The following is a 13,682-nucleotide window of genomic DNA, read 5'->3' on the forward strand; positions in this document are numbered from 1 at the left end:
AATGCCAGCATATGGATTTTTAAAAGATTTTTAAGTTTCTTATTTTTATTGGTGTATTGTTTGTGTTATGTATATATGGGCATAAGCACATACCACGGCAATGTATGTAGAGGTCAGAGAACAACTTTCAGGACTAAGTTCTCACTTCAACCTTTATATGGATTATGGAGACCAAACAGGCCATGAGGGCTTTTTACACAGCACCTGCTGAACTATCTTGCCAGCTCTGAATTATTTTTTTTTACATAAATTTTGTGCTGATGGACAACAAATGGTGCTTATAATATTTTTATCACACAGAAAGTTCCATCCATTCACTGTATTTCTAAGTGGCTTGTCCTACATGCAAGTATATCTTTCACATTGTCTGTTCTGCTCCTGTAAGTGAGAACACAGCACTGTGTGATTAACAGTGACTCTGCATGTTATCCTCAAACTCTTTACTCTGCAGGATCACCAAGATTAAAGCCCTGCATTAGAAACATTTCATTTCCTCTTGCATCCCATCTATAGTCTATTCAGTTGCATTTATTTTTATAATAGAATTCTGTTACCTATTTATATGATTAGCTAATGTCTAAGAATGAGCATTAAATTATCTCTAATTCACTTTCTGTGACAGAGTAGATATTCCTTCTGCTGGAACAGTAATGTTATTTGTTCTTTGGATGCACTTTATTATTAAAACACACTGAGGTTGGTGGCATCTTCAAAGAACATACAAGCCCAGTTTTCTAGGGAATAATCATTTTCATCAGCAAGCTGTTACTTCACAATACAAATAATATAAACATATAATCCTTTTCCAATATAAATATGAAATAAGGATAAATAAGACATACCCTAAATTCTATTTCATGACTCAAGAGTATCAATCAGGACTTTATATCCTTTCAAACAGAAGTTAGTGAAAGATTTTTTTTTCTTAATCTTTAAAGAAATAATAATAGATGGTTTGGCTCTTATCTCAACTTCCAATTCTTAGTCATTTATATTTCTTTATAGCTTTCAAAGTTGCTAGAAGTAATCTGAGCATTCTATTACCACTCTATGGTTTAGTCTTCTCATACAACAATTCATCACAAGCAAAAGGATGTTTGAAACATAATGACAAAATAACACCAACCAAAATAGGAACAGATACTCTTTGTAGCTGCCAGCTTAAAAAGTAGAGGATTAATACAACTTTCTTTCATAAATGCCAATGATTTTATTTTTAGGTCATAAAACTATGAAAAATAATTTTCAGAGATAATAAGACAACCTAACAAAAAGGGAAATAGAGACTATGAGACTATATCATGAAAAGTAATATATCATGACTGTACTCTTGATAGTAATCCTACACATGCAGAAACTACCTCATGAATATTAGAAATGCACTCCAATCTTCAGAAGAAAAAAGGGCTCATATCTGCTAAAAACAACAAAGATACAGGGACAGAGGTGAGACACGAGAAAACGCCTGAAGTGGACTCTGTTCATTCAAGCAGATAATCAAAATGAATTATTTACAAGCATACTTTTATCTTCAATACCAGTAAGAGCTCAATCCTAAGGAGCTTAGGGAAACTGTAGCACATCTGCTAATCAAAAATAAACAAATTGAAAGTGAAATGTTCCAACAAAACCCATGAATAAGACTGGAGGGAAAGTGGTGAGATTTAAAAAAATGGTAGAAAAACAGAATAGTATAGTAAACAGTGACTGACATCAAGTCATATAGTTATAAATGAACTAGCTGTATTTAGCTAAGGTTGGCCAAGTATGTTTCCAACCAAGAGGAAGACATTACAAAATAGAGAGAAGAAAAGCCACCATTCTATCTTAATTCAATATCATTTAAATTTTAACTAGACTGAGTAAACAAATGCAAAAAACAAAACAAAACAAACAAACAAAACCTAACAATTCACATGTGATCTTTCAAACCCTTACCTACATTTCACATATCTTTGAAAGGAGACATAGCAAACATGTAAAAACACAAAAGAATCTTAGTATCCTGCAAAGAAAATGTAGTCTCAATAATCTGTCATGCCCTGGGCATCAAAGCAGTACAATGCCACAAAAACAGAAGAACTTTAAAATTAGGTTCTTCTTTTATGTGCTTTACTAATCTTAAAGAAAGCTACTTGTCACATCAGACAATATTTCCTGACATTACAATGTCAACATTATAAAGCACTAACAACAAACAAAATGTCTGATCATCTATTTAGCCAGCAGATGAGATGCTATATTCTAGAGAAGAATAAAAGGAAAACAAAACAACAATCACTACACAAAGAAGCAAACTAGGTTTATTTGTTTTTCTCCCCCAATAACCATAGTTTGGCTTCATATAAATTGGAGGTAAGAACTCATGTATTCCTATTCATTTGTGAATCAAGGAAATGTATAAAGGTCATGTATATTTTGGATACTAGATAAAAAACAGAAAAAAACCAATCTAGAGCTCAAAAGACTCTATTCTTCTGAATTTCGGCATGGTGGCCCACTCTCAGCTAAGGTGGAGGGTTGTAAGTCCAAAGGCAGCCAGGACAGCGTATGGTGACATTGTTTCCACAAAACGAAACAGAACAAAGCATCCACAAAATATTAGATAATAACAAGTGTTGTGAAAGCAATAAACAAAACAGGATGGTGTAAGATAACAGAACTGAATGGTTATTTTTAAAGTGGATATTCAGAAGTTACTTGGAGGACACATCTATAGTTCAAGAAAGGGACAGAGAACAAAGTTCTAATACTAATGCAAGCTTTGCCATACTGAGATTCAGAGACACAGGCAACGGAATGGGAGCCAGCAAGCAAGTGGAGGGTAAAGGAGGTGAAATCAGCATAGTACCAGACAGGGGACTTGTAGGTCATAGTAAGAAATGTTTAGACTGCATTCTTGGGTCACAGGAAGCAACCCTGTTAAACTCAGTGTCTTATACTTTCTGTGAAACTGCTGTTAAAGATCCTACCTACCACACAAACCAAGCACTCTTCATAGAGGTGAAAAAAAATGTTTTTCTTTTATTTCTTACTCGAAGTTGACCTTTCCTGAGGAACTAATATATGTCTGTCTCATACATGTTTAAGATTAAAACAAATTAATATTGTGTGTATGTGTAGAAGCATACGCTACAGCACATGTGCAAAGGTCAGAACAACTCTATAGAACTTGTTCTCTCCTTTCACCCTAACGGTGTTCCAGGAGCCAGCCTCAGGTCATCTGGCCTGCATGGTGAGCGCCTTTACTCCTCAGCCATCTCCACGGCACTAATGTGTACTCTGAAATTATTTTCTCTTCTGCCCTATTCTTGGAACTCTGGGAAACCTTAGTGCTAAATCTACATTTAGCTTCTAGCAGCTGTATAAAACCTTATGGTATCTATTTTCTTTTACAATAACATTTTCACTTTAGAATAGTTTTGAATTTACCAAAAAGTGACAAAGAATGTACACAGCAGTCCCCTCACACCTCCACCCTTCCCTGTCATAGACACCTTATATAACACTTGACCACAGTCAGTAATAACGGCACATTATTATCAGCCAAAATCCATAATTTACTCAATTTCTCCTGCTTTTACTGTTTTTGATATTTGTGGTAGTTGCTATTATATAACTCCTTATAATACTTATTATAAGCTTGCTCTAGAGCCAGATCACAGACTTCAAAGACTACATTTGGAGAACAAACAGAAATTTTATAAATGTTCTTTAATCTTAGCAATAAGCTACAACATTTAACATATCTAAATAACATAGAACAGCAATTACTCATATTCATAATAAGCATTTTAAAAATAATTGTCCATTAGATAATATTAAAAAAACCATTCTTTATATGACCAAACGTGGTAACACATGCTTATAATCCTAATGTTCAGGAAGGACAGGTAGAAGGGTCCAATTTCCAGTAGTTCAGGCTTTCTGGTGGATCAGCAGTCAGTCGGGGCTATGAGAGACTGTCTCAATAAGTCAATCAATAATAAATAAATTGGTCGTTATATGAATAAACTAACAAATTATCAATGAACCTACTTACCTCTTGGCTAATTAATGTCTAAAGGAGGGTTAGCATTAACCTCCTTTAGAGGTTAATACTTCTAAAGTATTTAACCTAAAAATATATACCCTAAAAGTATTTAACATTTATGGCAGAAGTTCTCAAATGTGGTTATACAAATAAACATACAAGAAGTACTAGGAGATGGCTTATACCTATCTCAAGCATTACAATGCCTGTGTCCCACCCCTAAGATCCTATCTTAGCTAGTGTGACATAAGGACAAAGGGCTATTTATTGTTTTAAATTGAAAGACACCCTGACATCCCCCCCCCCAAGTTTGCTGAATGTGAGGTATAACTGGTAATAACAAGTTGAAGATAAAAATATTCCTCTCTGGTACTAAAGTTTTTAACTCTACTAAAACTTAAGATCTGTGTGGAACACAAAAAGAGATTGAAGACAGAAGTACTTTTAAGATGTCATCTATTTTGCCAAATACTTCCCTGAATCTTAGGGGCTGGTAAAATGGCTCAGCAAGTGAAGACACTTACTGCCAAGTCTGACAACCTTAGTTCAATCCCTGGAACCCACCTACTGACCTCTGTATAAGCATGCCCCACCACTTTAATACATACATTAAAAAAAGAACTGTTGAAGCTAAAATCCTGTCTTAAACTTTGTTATTAAACTTCATGATTGTATAAACAGAAAAGTTGTGTTGCCTAACTAATTATAAACTAAGACTGGATGGATGGATGGATGGATGGATGGATGGATGGATGGATGGATATAAACACTGAAGGAGGAAGGCATCAGAGAAAACACTGGACTAAAGCAGTGTGATTTACAGTTCTAAGATGACGTGTTCACTGGGGGTTTTTGTCAACGTGCCAATTTAAAAGGAAGAAAAGCTTCCTTTGGCTCACAGTCTCTGAGGCGTCAGTCCATGCCTGGCTAGCTGGGGTGTTTCTGGGCCATGGCTCAGGGCAGGTAGCATCTGGCGAAGTACAGCAGCTCAGCTCACGGCAGAGTACTACCTGACAGACTACAAAGGTCTGAGGACAAGGCCTGTCATTCCAGGACACATTCCCAGTGACTTGCTTACTCCAAATAAGGCCCAGCCTATCTCCAAAAGTTGCCAGAACTTTCTACACTAGTGTCACCAGATAGGATCAAGCCTTTATACATGAGCCTATGGGAGGCACTTCATATCCAAACAATAACAGATGATTCAAGAATATAATACAAGATCCATCACAATGTTGTATGTGAAAAAAACAAAAGGTATAATAAATAAATCAATAAATCCAAAACCAAAAGACATACATAATAAAACAAGTTACATAGCTTGGTGTTTAAAATATTTTTCCTTAAAAATAAACCTATTCTGTGACTGAGTTAATTCAACTTACCTTCAACAGAAGGTGCCTGGTCCTGAGCTGAATACAGCATATCCTTGAATGCCTGTCAGAAAGAAAGAAAAATAATACATGAAATCACCAAGTTAAAGGTATGCTGGAAGCAGAGGCTGAGCAATTCTTTTTCATTATCCAGTAACTATGTTTAGTTTCCTAAATTAAGAATTTAGTCAGTATTTCAGGTAACTTTAATAATCCATCAGTATTGTGTAAAGGGCATGGGAAAAATGAAGACACCTGAAAGATCAAATCCCTCTAGACTAAGAAAAATGCCCTGAAGACGAGGCTGTGAGACTGGTTCTGTGGACAGACAGAACCAAGCCCAGTGACCTGAGTTCAGACTCTGAACTCAAATACTAGAGAGAGAACCAACTCCCAAAAGTTATTCTCTGAGCTCCACATGCCTGCATATTGCACACTAAATAAATAGAATGTAGTAATAAAAAGATCCTAAAGATAAACACTGGACCTACGTAGTAAAATGTGAAAACTAGAAAAACTCTTGTAGCTGAGCTGGCCTAAAAGTCACAGCAACTTTGGCTCTGTGTCCTGAGTGCTGGGACTCTAGGCTTGAGCCACTATATCTATGCCCAGAAATCCTATTTTTAGATATAAATCTTCATCAGTGAAACTCTGAAAACTTAGGACTGTTAAAAAAAAAAAAAGATTTTATAGTTTTTACCCTCAAACTGCAAAGTAGATTAGCTAACTACCACATGTAGGTCATTTGAGTAGTTAAAGTGTACTTTCTCAACATGGTGCTGGGGAACAAGAATAAAAAGCACTTCTCAGACCAGAGAGATGCTCAGCAGGTAAATGCTGCTAATACCAAACCAGATGACCTAAGTTCAAACCCCAGGACCCAGGTGGAGGGAGGAGAGAACCAACTCCCCAAGCTGTTCACTGAGTTCCACAAGTGAAATGTGGCACCTGCTTCCCTCCCCTCAAGAAAATAAATTACATGTCTTAAAAAGCAAAGAACTGCGGGCAGTGGAGCCGCACGTCTGTAATCCCAGCACTCTGGGAGGCAGAGGCAGGCGAAATTTCTGAGTTCGAGGCCAGCCTGGTCTACAGAGTGAGTTCCAGGACAGCCAGGGCTACACAGACAAAACAAAACAAAACAAAACAAAACAAAATAAATAAAAATAAAAAGCAAAGAATCATGATAGCTCAGCAGTTAAGAGCTGCTCTTCCAGAGGTCCTGAGTTCAATTCCCAGCAACTCACTGCCATCTATAATGAGATCTGGTGCCCTCTTCTGGTGTTCATGTAGACAGAGTACTCACATACATAAAATAAATAAGTCTTAATATTTTTTTAAAGTACGCTAATTTAAAGAAAAGAGAGCCTCTTTTCTTCATATAAATCAAAACACTCAACCCATCAAGTGGATAAGGTTCCAGGACTGAAGAACTAGTCATAAGCTTAGGACTTTAAACCAGTGAACTACTGCCAACTCTCAAACTGGTATATGACAGAGTTCTTCAATCTTAATATAATTGACATTTGAGGCTAATACTTAAAGAGGAGGAGTTCTCAGCATCTCGAGTGGCATCTAGAAACATCAGCATCAATCCTCACCTCCTAGCAGTGATACTGCTAAATGTCTCCTGGCAAGCAAAATCACACTTCCCCAGAACCACCTGCCCACACTTTTCAAGCATATAAATACTGAAAAAGAAGAGACAAGTCTCGTGGTCGCCTGCTCTCTTTAAAGAGTATTCACATCTAGCACATTATACTCTTCCCAAGTGAATTTACTATTTGCTTTGCTTTAATAATCAGTCTGTTATTCCACATCTATCCAAGACAAACTATATAGAGAAAAAAGATCTCTGACAAAACAAGAAAAATTTAAATTCTTAGATTAATTCATCTTTATTCACTTTAGTGAATGTTTTATAAAAGTGTAAAAAAATCTACCTATACAAGAACTTTAATGTCACATTTAAGTGCAAAAATATTCAGTAAGATTCACTGTACAGAATATGAGGCAATAATACATCTGAGATATAATAAAATGCATATCTGGTCATTATGTATAGCACTTAGCTAACACTCCTGAAAACTTTGAAATATATTGTCTTTTACATACATATTGCTCAAGGGATAAGGCTTGGAGGAGAACTCCAGAAAGCTTCAGGAAGGAGACTAGTCAATGGAAATAATAAGTGACTAGAAATTTTAAACTTTCAGGCCTAGTTTCAAATCTCTGGGGAGGACAAAGTGTTAGAAATACATTTTATTACCTCCCTATACATAGTCAACTATGTCTGTGTAATGATATATCCCAAATGTGTAGAAAAGAGAGGGGCTTGGGAGGAAGGAGAAGAGTTATTTGAGTTTCTTTTCTAGGTCCTTGAAAACTGGAAATTGCTAGTCATATCCATGGAAGGATGGAAGGATCAGTTCAACTTGTAGACTGGATTATGTTGACGCTGAGTTTCTCCTGGACTGAGTTTCTAGGCTGGTGTCCTCCAGAGCTATCTGCACAGGGCCTATTGTCCCTCTTAAGTGTCTCAAGGGTCCAATGTAGCTCACGTGCTATTTATGTGGCAAACTCAGACACAATAGATGTTCAAAAAATAGTATATAAAGTATTTTTCTTTGATCATAATATAATGAAATTAGAAATCAGAAAAAACTGCAAAATTCATAAAATGTAGAAATTGAACAATGTTCCCTTAAACAACTCATAAATCAAAAAACTCATAAACTAGAAAAGTAAAACACAAATTTATGAGTCATAGTGAGAGTAGCTGCGAAGAGGAAAATGTATACTATGATAGTGCAAAAAGCTCAAGCTGACATCATAACTTTACAATCTAAGGAACTATAAAGAAAGGAATAAACTAAATCCAAGGCTCCCAGAAGGAATGCAATTATTAGAGTAAGCCAATCACACAGAATAGGAAAACAAGAGAAAATTCAAGGAAAGCAAAGATGCTTCTTTGACAATATCAACAAAACTAACAAATCTTTAGCTATGTGGACAAGACAACTGAAGTAAGTAAAACCATAAATGGAAGGTAGGGCACTGCCACAGGTTCTATATCAATAAAGGCACTGCCACAGGTTCTATAGCGATAAAGGCACTGCCACAGGTTCTATAGCGATAAAGGCACTGCCACAGGTTCTATAGCGATAAAGGCACTGCCACAGGTTCTATAGCGATAAAGGCACTGCCACAGGTTCTATAGCAACAGGGGCTACCGGGATGGAGGCACTGCAAAAAAAATGTATACTGACCAGGTGAGTAAACCAGATAAATTCCAGGAAATATATAAAACTACCAATATTAAATCATAAACAGAAAATTGGAGTAGATATATAATGAGGAAGAAAGTTGAATCAATATTACATGTTTACAAAAGGTAAAAGGAGGAAAAATAATAAGAAAGAACATTATCCACCCAGTATTACTACATCAAAGCTAAAAACATTACAAGAGACTGAAGAGATGACTCAGCAGTAAAGAGGACCAAAGTTCAATTTCCAGCACCTCACAGCAGTCCACAACTGTCTGTAATTGGTCCCCGTGGGCCCTAGGCATGCATGTGGCACACTTACATAGATGCTGGGAAAATACCTATACAGAAGGAAGGAAAGAAGGAAGGAAGGAAAAAGAAAGAGAGGGAGAAAGGGAGGGAGGGAGGGAGAAAAGGAGGGAAGGAGAGAAGGAGGGAGAAAGGGAAGAAAAGGAGGGGTGGGGAGGGGAGAGGGAAGAAAAAGAACAAGCTTAAAAAAAACCACACACACACACACACAAATGGGGCTGGAGAGAAGGCTCAGCGATTAAGAGCACTGATTGCTCTTCCAGAGGTCCTGAGTTCAATTCCCAGCAACCACATGGTGGCTCGCAATCACCCATAAAGAGATCTGATGCCCTCTTCTGGTGTGGCTGAAGACAGCTACAGTGTACTTACATATAATAATAAATAAATCTTTTTTAAAAAACACAAATATATCTCTAATGAAAGCTAATACAGACATTTTCAAGAATGTACTGGATGTATAACTTCAGTGCATAGTATTCACCACCACCACCACCACCCCAAAAATGCCATGCTGATTCAAAGGACCTGGAGATTTATTTCTCCAAATAAGAGCTATAAAGAGCTGACAGCCACATACACAGATGCTAATAACACTCACTGTAAGAGGGCTACAAAACAAAGCCACTGCAAGATAGTGTTGACAAGAATGAAAAATGGAGAGACTGGGGAGATGGCCCAATTGGCAAGTACTTGCTCCACAAGTCTGAAAACCTGAGTCTAGTCACCCAGAACTCACATAATAATGCCCAGCACAGCAGTGCACACCTGCAATTGTAGCGCCATGGAGACAGACAGGAAGAGGATCCTGGGGATTTGTTATCCAGGCAATCTGTCAGAATCCACCAGGACCAGATTCAGTAAGACACCTACCTCAAAACATACAATGAGGGACAATAAAAAAAGACACCTGACTTCAATCTCTAGCCTCCAAACAGATGTGCACAGACAAAAACAAATAAATATAAACAGACAGACAGACCGACAGAATGGATGGATGGATGGGTGGATGGATGGATGGATGATGGATGGAGAGAGAGGAAGGAAAGAAGGAAGGAAGGAAGGAAGGAAGGAAGGAAGGAAGGAAGGAAGGAAGGAAGGAAGGAAGGAAGGAAGGAAAGAAAGAAGGAAGGAAACTATCAACAGTTATTTAGAAGTCAAAACATCTGAAAATAAGTATGTCTGAGAATCATTGATTTAGAAGATTGTTTTACATATGTGTTAGAGCTAAAGATATGGCAGACACAAATACCAGTCAATAACTGTATGTCATTCTTTCTCATTTCTGTGCTTTAACACTTCAACTTAGGTTTCGTCTTTACAATTTTATGAGATGAACTCTCACAGCATCCTTACAGGCAATCTTCCCTGCCACAAGATGCCCAGCTTCTATGGCTATCTGGAATCTTGGTAGAAGTCTCTCTAAGTCCCTCTGTCTAATATTCTGCATGCATGCAAAACCAGCCCCACATGCACGATGCTGCCAAGTTCTGCTGTCGGCTCAGGTTGTAATTTGGCCCCCTTCTACCACAGCTATGGTGCCCCCTGTACACCTTGGCAGCTGAACCTGGGAAATACTTCCCTTGGCAATTGAGAAGGGCATTGAGGAGTCTTAGGCCCTAGAGGGGAACTTCTACTATTCTGCTAAATGGACATAGTATTCAACTGACTCCTAATGACTTTCCGTAATGCCCATGAACAGTGCATCTCTCAGCCTTATTGGAACAGCTTTTACTTTCAGAACATAGTGATTAACATAAAGGCTCACAACTGGCCTAGTAGTATACAGGTTCTCCTCAAGGGCATTCTCAATTTAGTCTCTCTCCTTTTAAGTTAATTTGTATTTTGGATTCTTGTTTTGTTTTGTTTTTGGAGAATTTTGTACACTGTGTTTTAATGATATTTACCCTCCCTTCCCCAAATTCCTCCCAGATTTATATCCCCTTCCCTATAGACCCAACATTGTGTCCTCTTTGTTTTGTTTTGTTTTTAACCAGTCAAGCTAAATTTGTGCTGCCCATATACTCTTGGATACATGGTGTTCCACTGGATGTGGTTTACTTATCAAGGGGCGCTACACTGTTTTGTCTTTTCCTCTCCCAGAAGCTAACAGTTGTCCCACACCTAAGGGGTAGGATTATGTGCTCCCTCCCCATGCTGGGATTTGGGCTGGCTTAATCTTGCACAGATTTTGTACTCATTGTCACAACCACTGTGAGGTCATACAAACAGCTGCGTTACTATGTGAACAGTCTTTATTGTTACCTCACCCATAGTCCAACCCAATTAACCCTCTTGTTCCACTAGTCCCCTTTAAGATTTAATGCCGGTGCATTCTATCTCCCCTCATACTGTGGTGTGAATGAGACTATCCCCAAAAAGTTCATACATTTGAATGCTTGATCCCTAGTAGATGGAACTGTCTGGGGAAGGATTCGGGTGTGGTCTTGTTAGGAGCTGGTATCAATGGGGGTGGACTTTTGCCATGCCAGGCTCATAATATTCTCTTTCATTCATTCTCATTTATGTTCTCCATCCTCCTCTCCCTCCTTCCCTCCCTTCCTCTCCTCCCCCCTCCCCCACCTCTGCCTGTTGCATGTGTAGAAGCTTGCAAGCCCTCAATGACTGCTCCAGCGCCATGCCTGCCTGCTTGTTGCCATGCCCCCATCTCACTGTCACGGACTCACTCTCTGCAACTAAAGCAAGACCCAGTTAAAAGCTGTCTTCCACAAGCCGCCTTAGTCATGGTGTCTCCTCACAGCAATAGAAAGGAACCTGAGACAGCTCCTTGAAGGGCCATGAGGGCCCCTTACTAATGTCCCAACACCTGTGGTATTTGAAATGAAACATATTTATATGAAGATTCAAATACATACATGCAAGCAAAACACTCATAAAAACAGTGTATACTGTTATAAACTAGAGCCTTTGATGGGTGTGGTCTGGCCTTCAAGACACCTTTTCTATTGTCCCAGTGCAAAGTGCGAGGTTTCTCCCTCTCTGTGCTGTCTCCTCAACAACTATACACATTTTCTATGACGCCTCCTTGCTTTCAGCTTTAAGCCAACCATGCTTCTTTCACAGAACATTCTCAGATCTTTCAGCTCCACGTGCTCCTTTCCTACAGACCAGGGTGAGAGGAGTACACAGAAACCACACCACAGCTGGATGCTATCCTATCCTAACATTTCTTCTACCAAACAAATTAGATTATTACTTTTCATCTTAAGTCTTGCTTAATTTACCAGAACTCAGGCAAACTGCAAACAGATTCTTTGCCAGCATATAATATGAATGGCCTCTCAACAACTCCCCAAAGAGAATCCTGTTCCCTTCTGGAACCTGTAAGCCCTCCATTGTCCACACTTCCCCTGGAATTCTGATTTTCTGAGATCCTCCCAAAACGGCGCAGTAAGCCCCCCTTCCTAAAACAAATTTATTTTTTACCTGAAATTCTTCTGACTATTCCCACTTATTTCTATTTTTCCTGTGTCTTGTTTTGTCTTTTGTTTGTTTTGTTTTTTGTATGAGGTGTGGTAAACAGTCTGATAACCCTTGCTTCCTGGCAGGAGCACTGGCATGCAGGTCCCTCTAGTACTACAGACAGCAGGCTTGTGTAGGCAACTGAATATTGCAAAGACGCCAGGGTAGAACTTCGGAAGATGGATCCTAAGATATGGTGTTTTTCTTCTTGTTCTGTCTAGTATCACCCACTCTGGAGAAAGCCAGCCAAGAAAACCTCAAGTAGCTCCATCAGGAACTCCATGTAGTGGAGCTGAGGCCTCAGAAAACTGTAGCACAAACCCACAAACTCTGTGGCTGCGACATCCCACACACTGCTTTCTCAGCTCTAGAGAAGACTCACAATTTCACACAACTACCTGGGTAAGCTGCTCCCAAACTCTTGCCACACAGAAACTGTGTGAGAGTTTTATAACAACTTACCATAGATAGATTAGTATACAATTAATATGGCAAAAATAGATTAATTGCCAAATGGTAATTAATATAACAGACTAGATTTGAAAAAAAGTTATATAATCAAACGTACCTGTTAATAGAGTGTAAGTAACATCTGGTTTGTTCTGATAAAAGCAGCTTAAGTTTTTATTCCTATAAAATTAAAGACTACAGAAAAGTTTGGCAAGAAGGCTCAGTGGCTAAGAGCACCTGCTGCTCCTGCAGAGAACCTAGGCTCACTTCCCAGCACCCCCTCCACATAACTCACAGTTGCCTATAGCACCAGCTCCAGGAAATCCATCACAATCTTAAGGCCTCCATGGGTATCTGCATGCATATGATACACAGACATAGATGCAGGCACTCATATAAAACAAATAAAAGCTAAAATTTTAAATAAAAAAAACCCTATTGGGTCTGGGTGGATGAGATGGGTCAGTGATGAAGGACACTGGCCGCTCTTCCAGAGGACCTGGTTTTGATTCCCAGCACCCACATGGTGTATCATAGCCTATTACATATCCAGTCACACACATGATACAAAGACATATGCAGCTAAAACACTCATACATATTAGGTAAAAATATTTTGTTTAAAAATTAAAAGTACAAAAAATATAGAAGGAAAACTGAGCAACTTCAAGTTATTTATTTAGTAATAATGAAAAGATACATTCCCATGTCAAAGCCACCACTACCACAATTTAACTTACACCAATTCAAATGCCCTTGAAAAATCACTCCCA

At 38.3% G+C, this 13,682-nt stretch overlaps 1 protein-coding gene across 1 annotated transcript in view; it reads right to left on the reverse strand.

The window, feature by feature from the left end:
* Positions 1–13,682, reverse strand: part of Xpr1 (xenotropic and polytropic retrovirus receptor 1) — a 134,088-nt gene that overhangs the window by 98,206 nt on the left and 22,200 nt on the right. The window contains exon 2 of the mRNA XM_052199884.1: positions 5,419–5,470. Coding sequence (XP_052055844.1) covers positions 5,419–5,470 — 52 coding nt within the window. The remainder of the gene's footprint in view (positions 1–5,418; positions 5,471–13,682) is intronic.

The sequence above is a fragment of the Apodemus sylvaticus genome, chromosome 12 (genome assembly GCF_947179515.1).
Source record: "Apodemus sylvaticus chromosome 12, mApoSyl1.1, whole genome shotgun sequence".
Taxonomy (NCBI): domain Eukaryota; kingdom Metazoa; phylum Chordata; class Mammalia; order Rodentia; family Muridae; genus Apodemus; species Apodemus sylvaticus.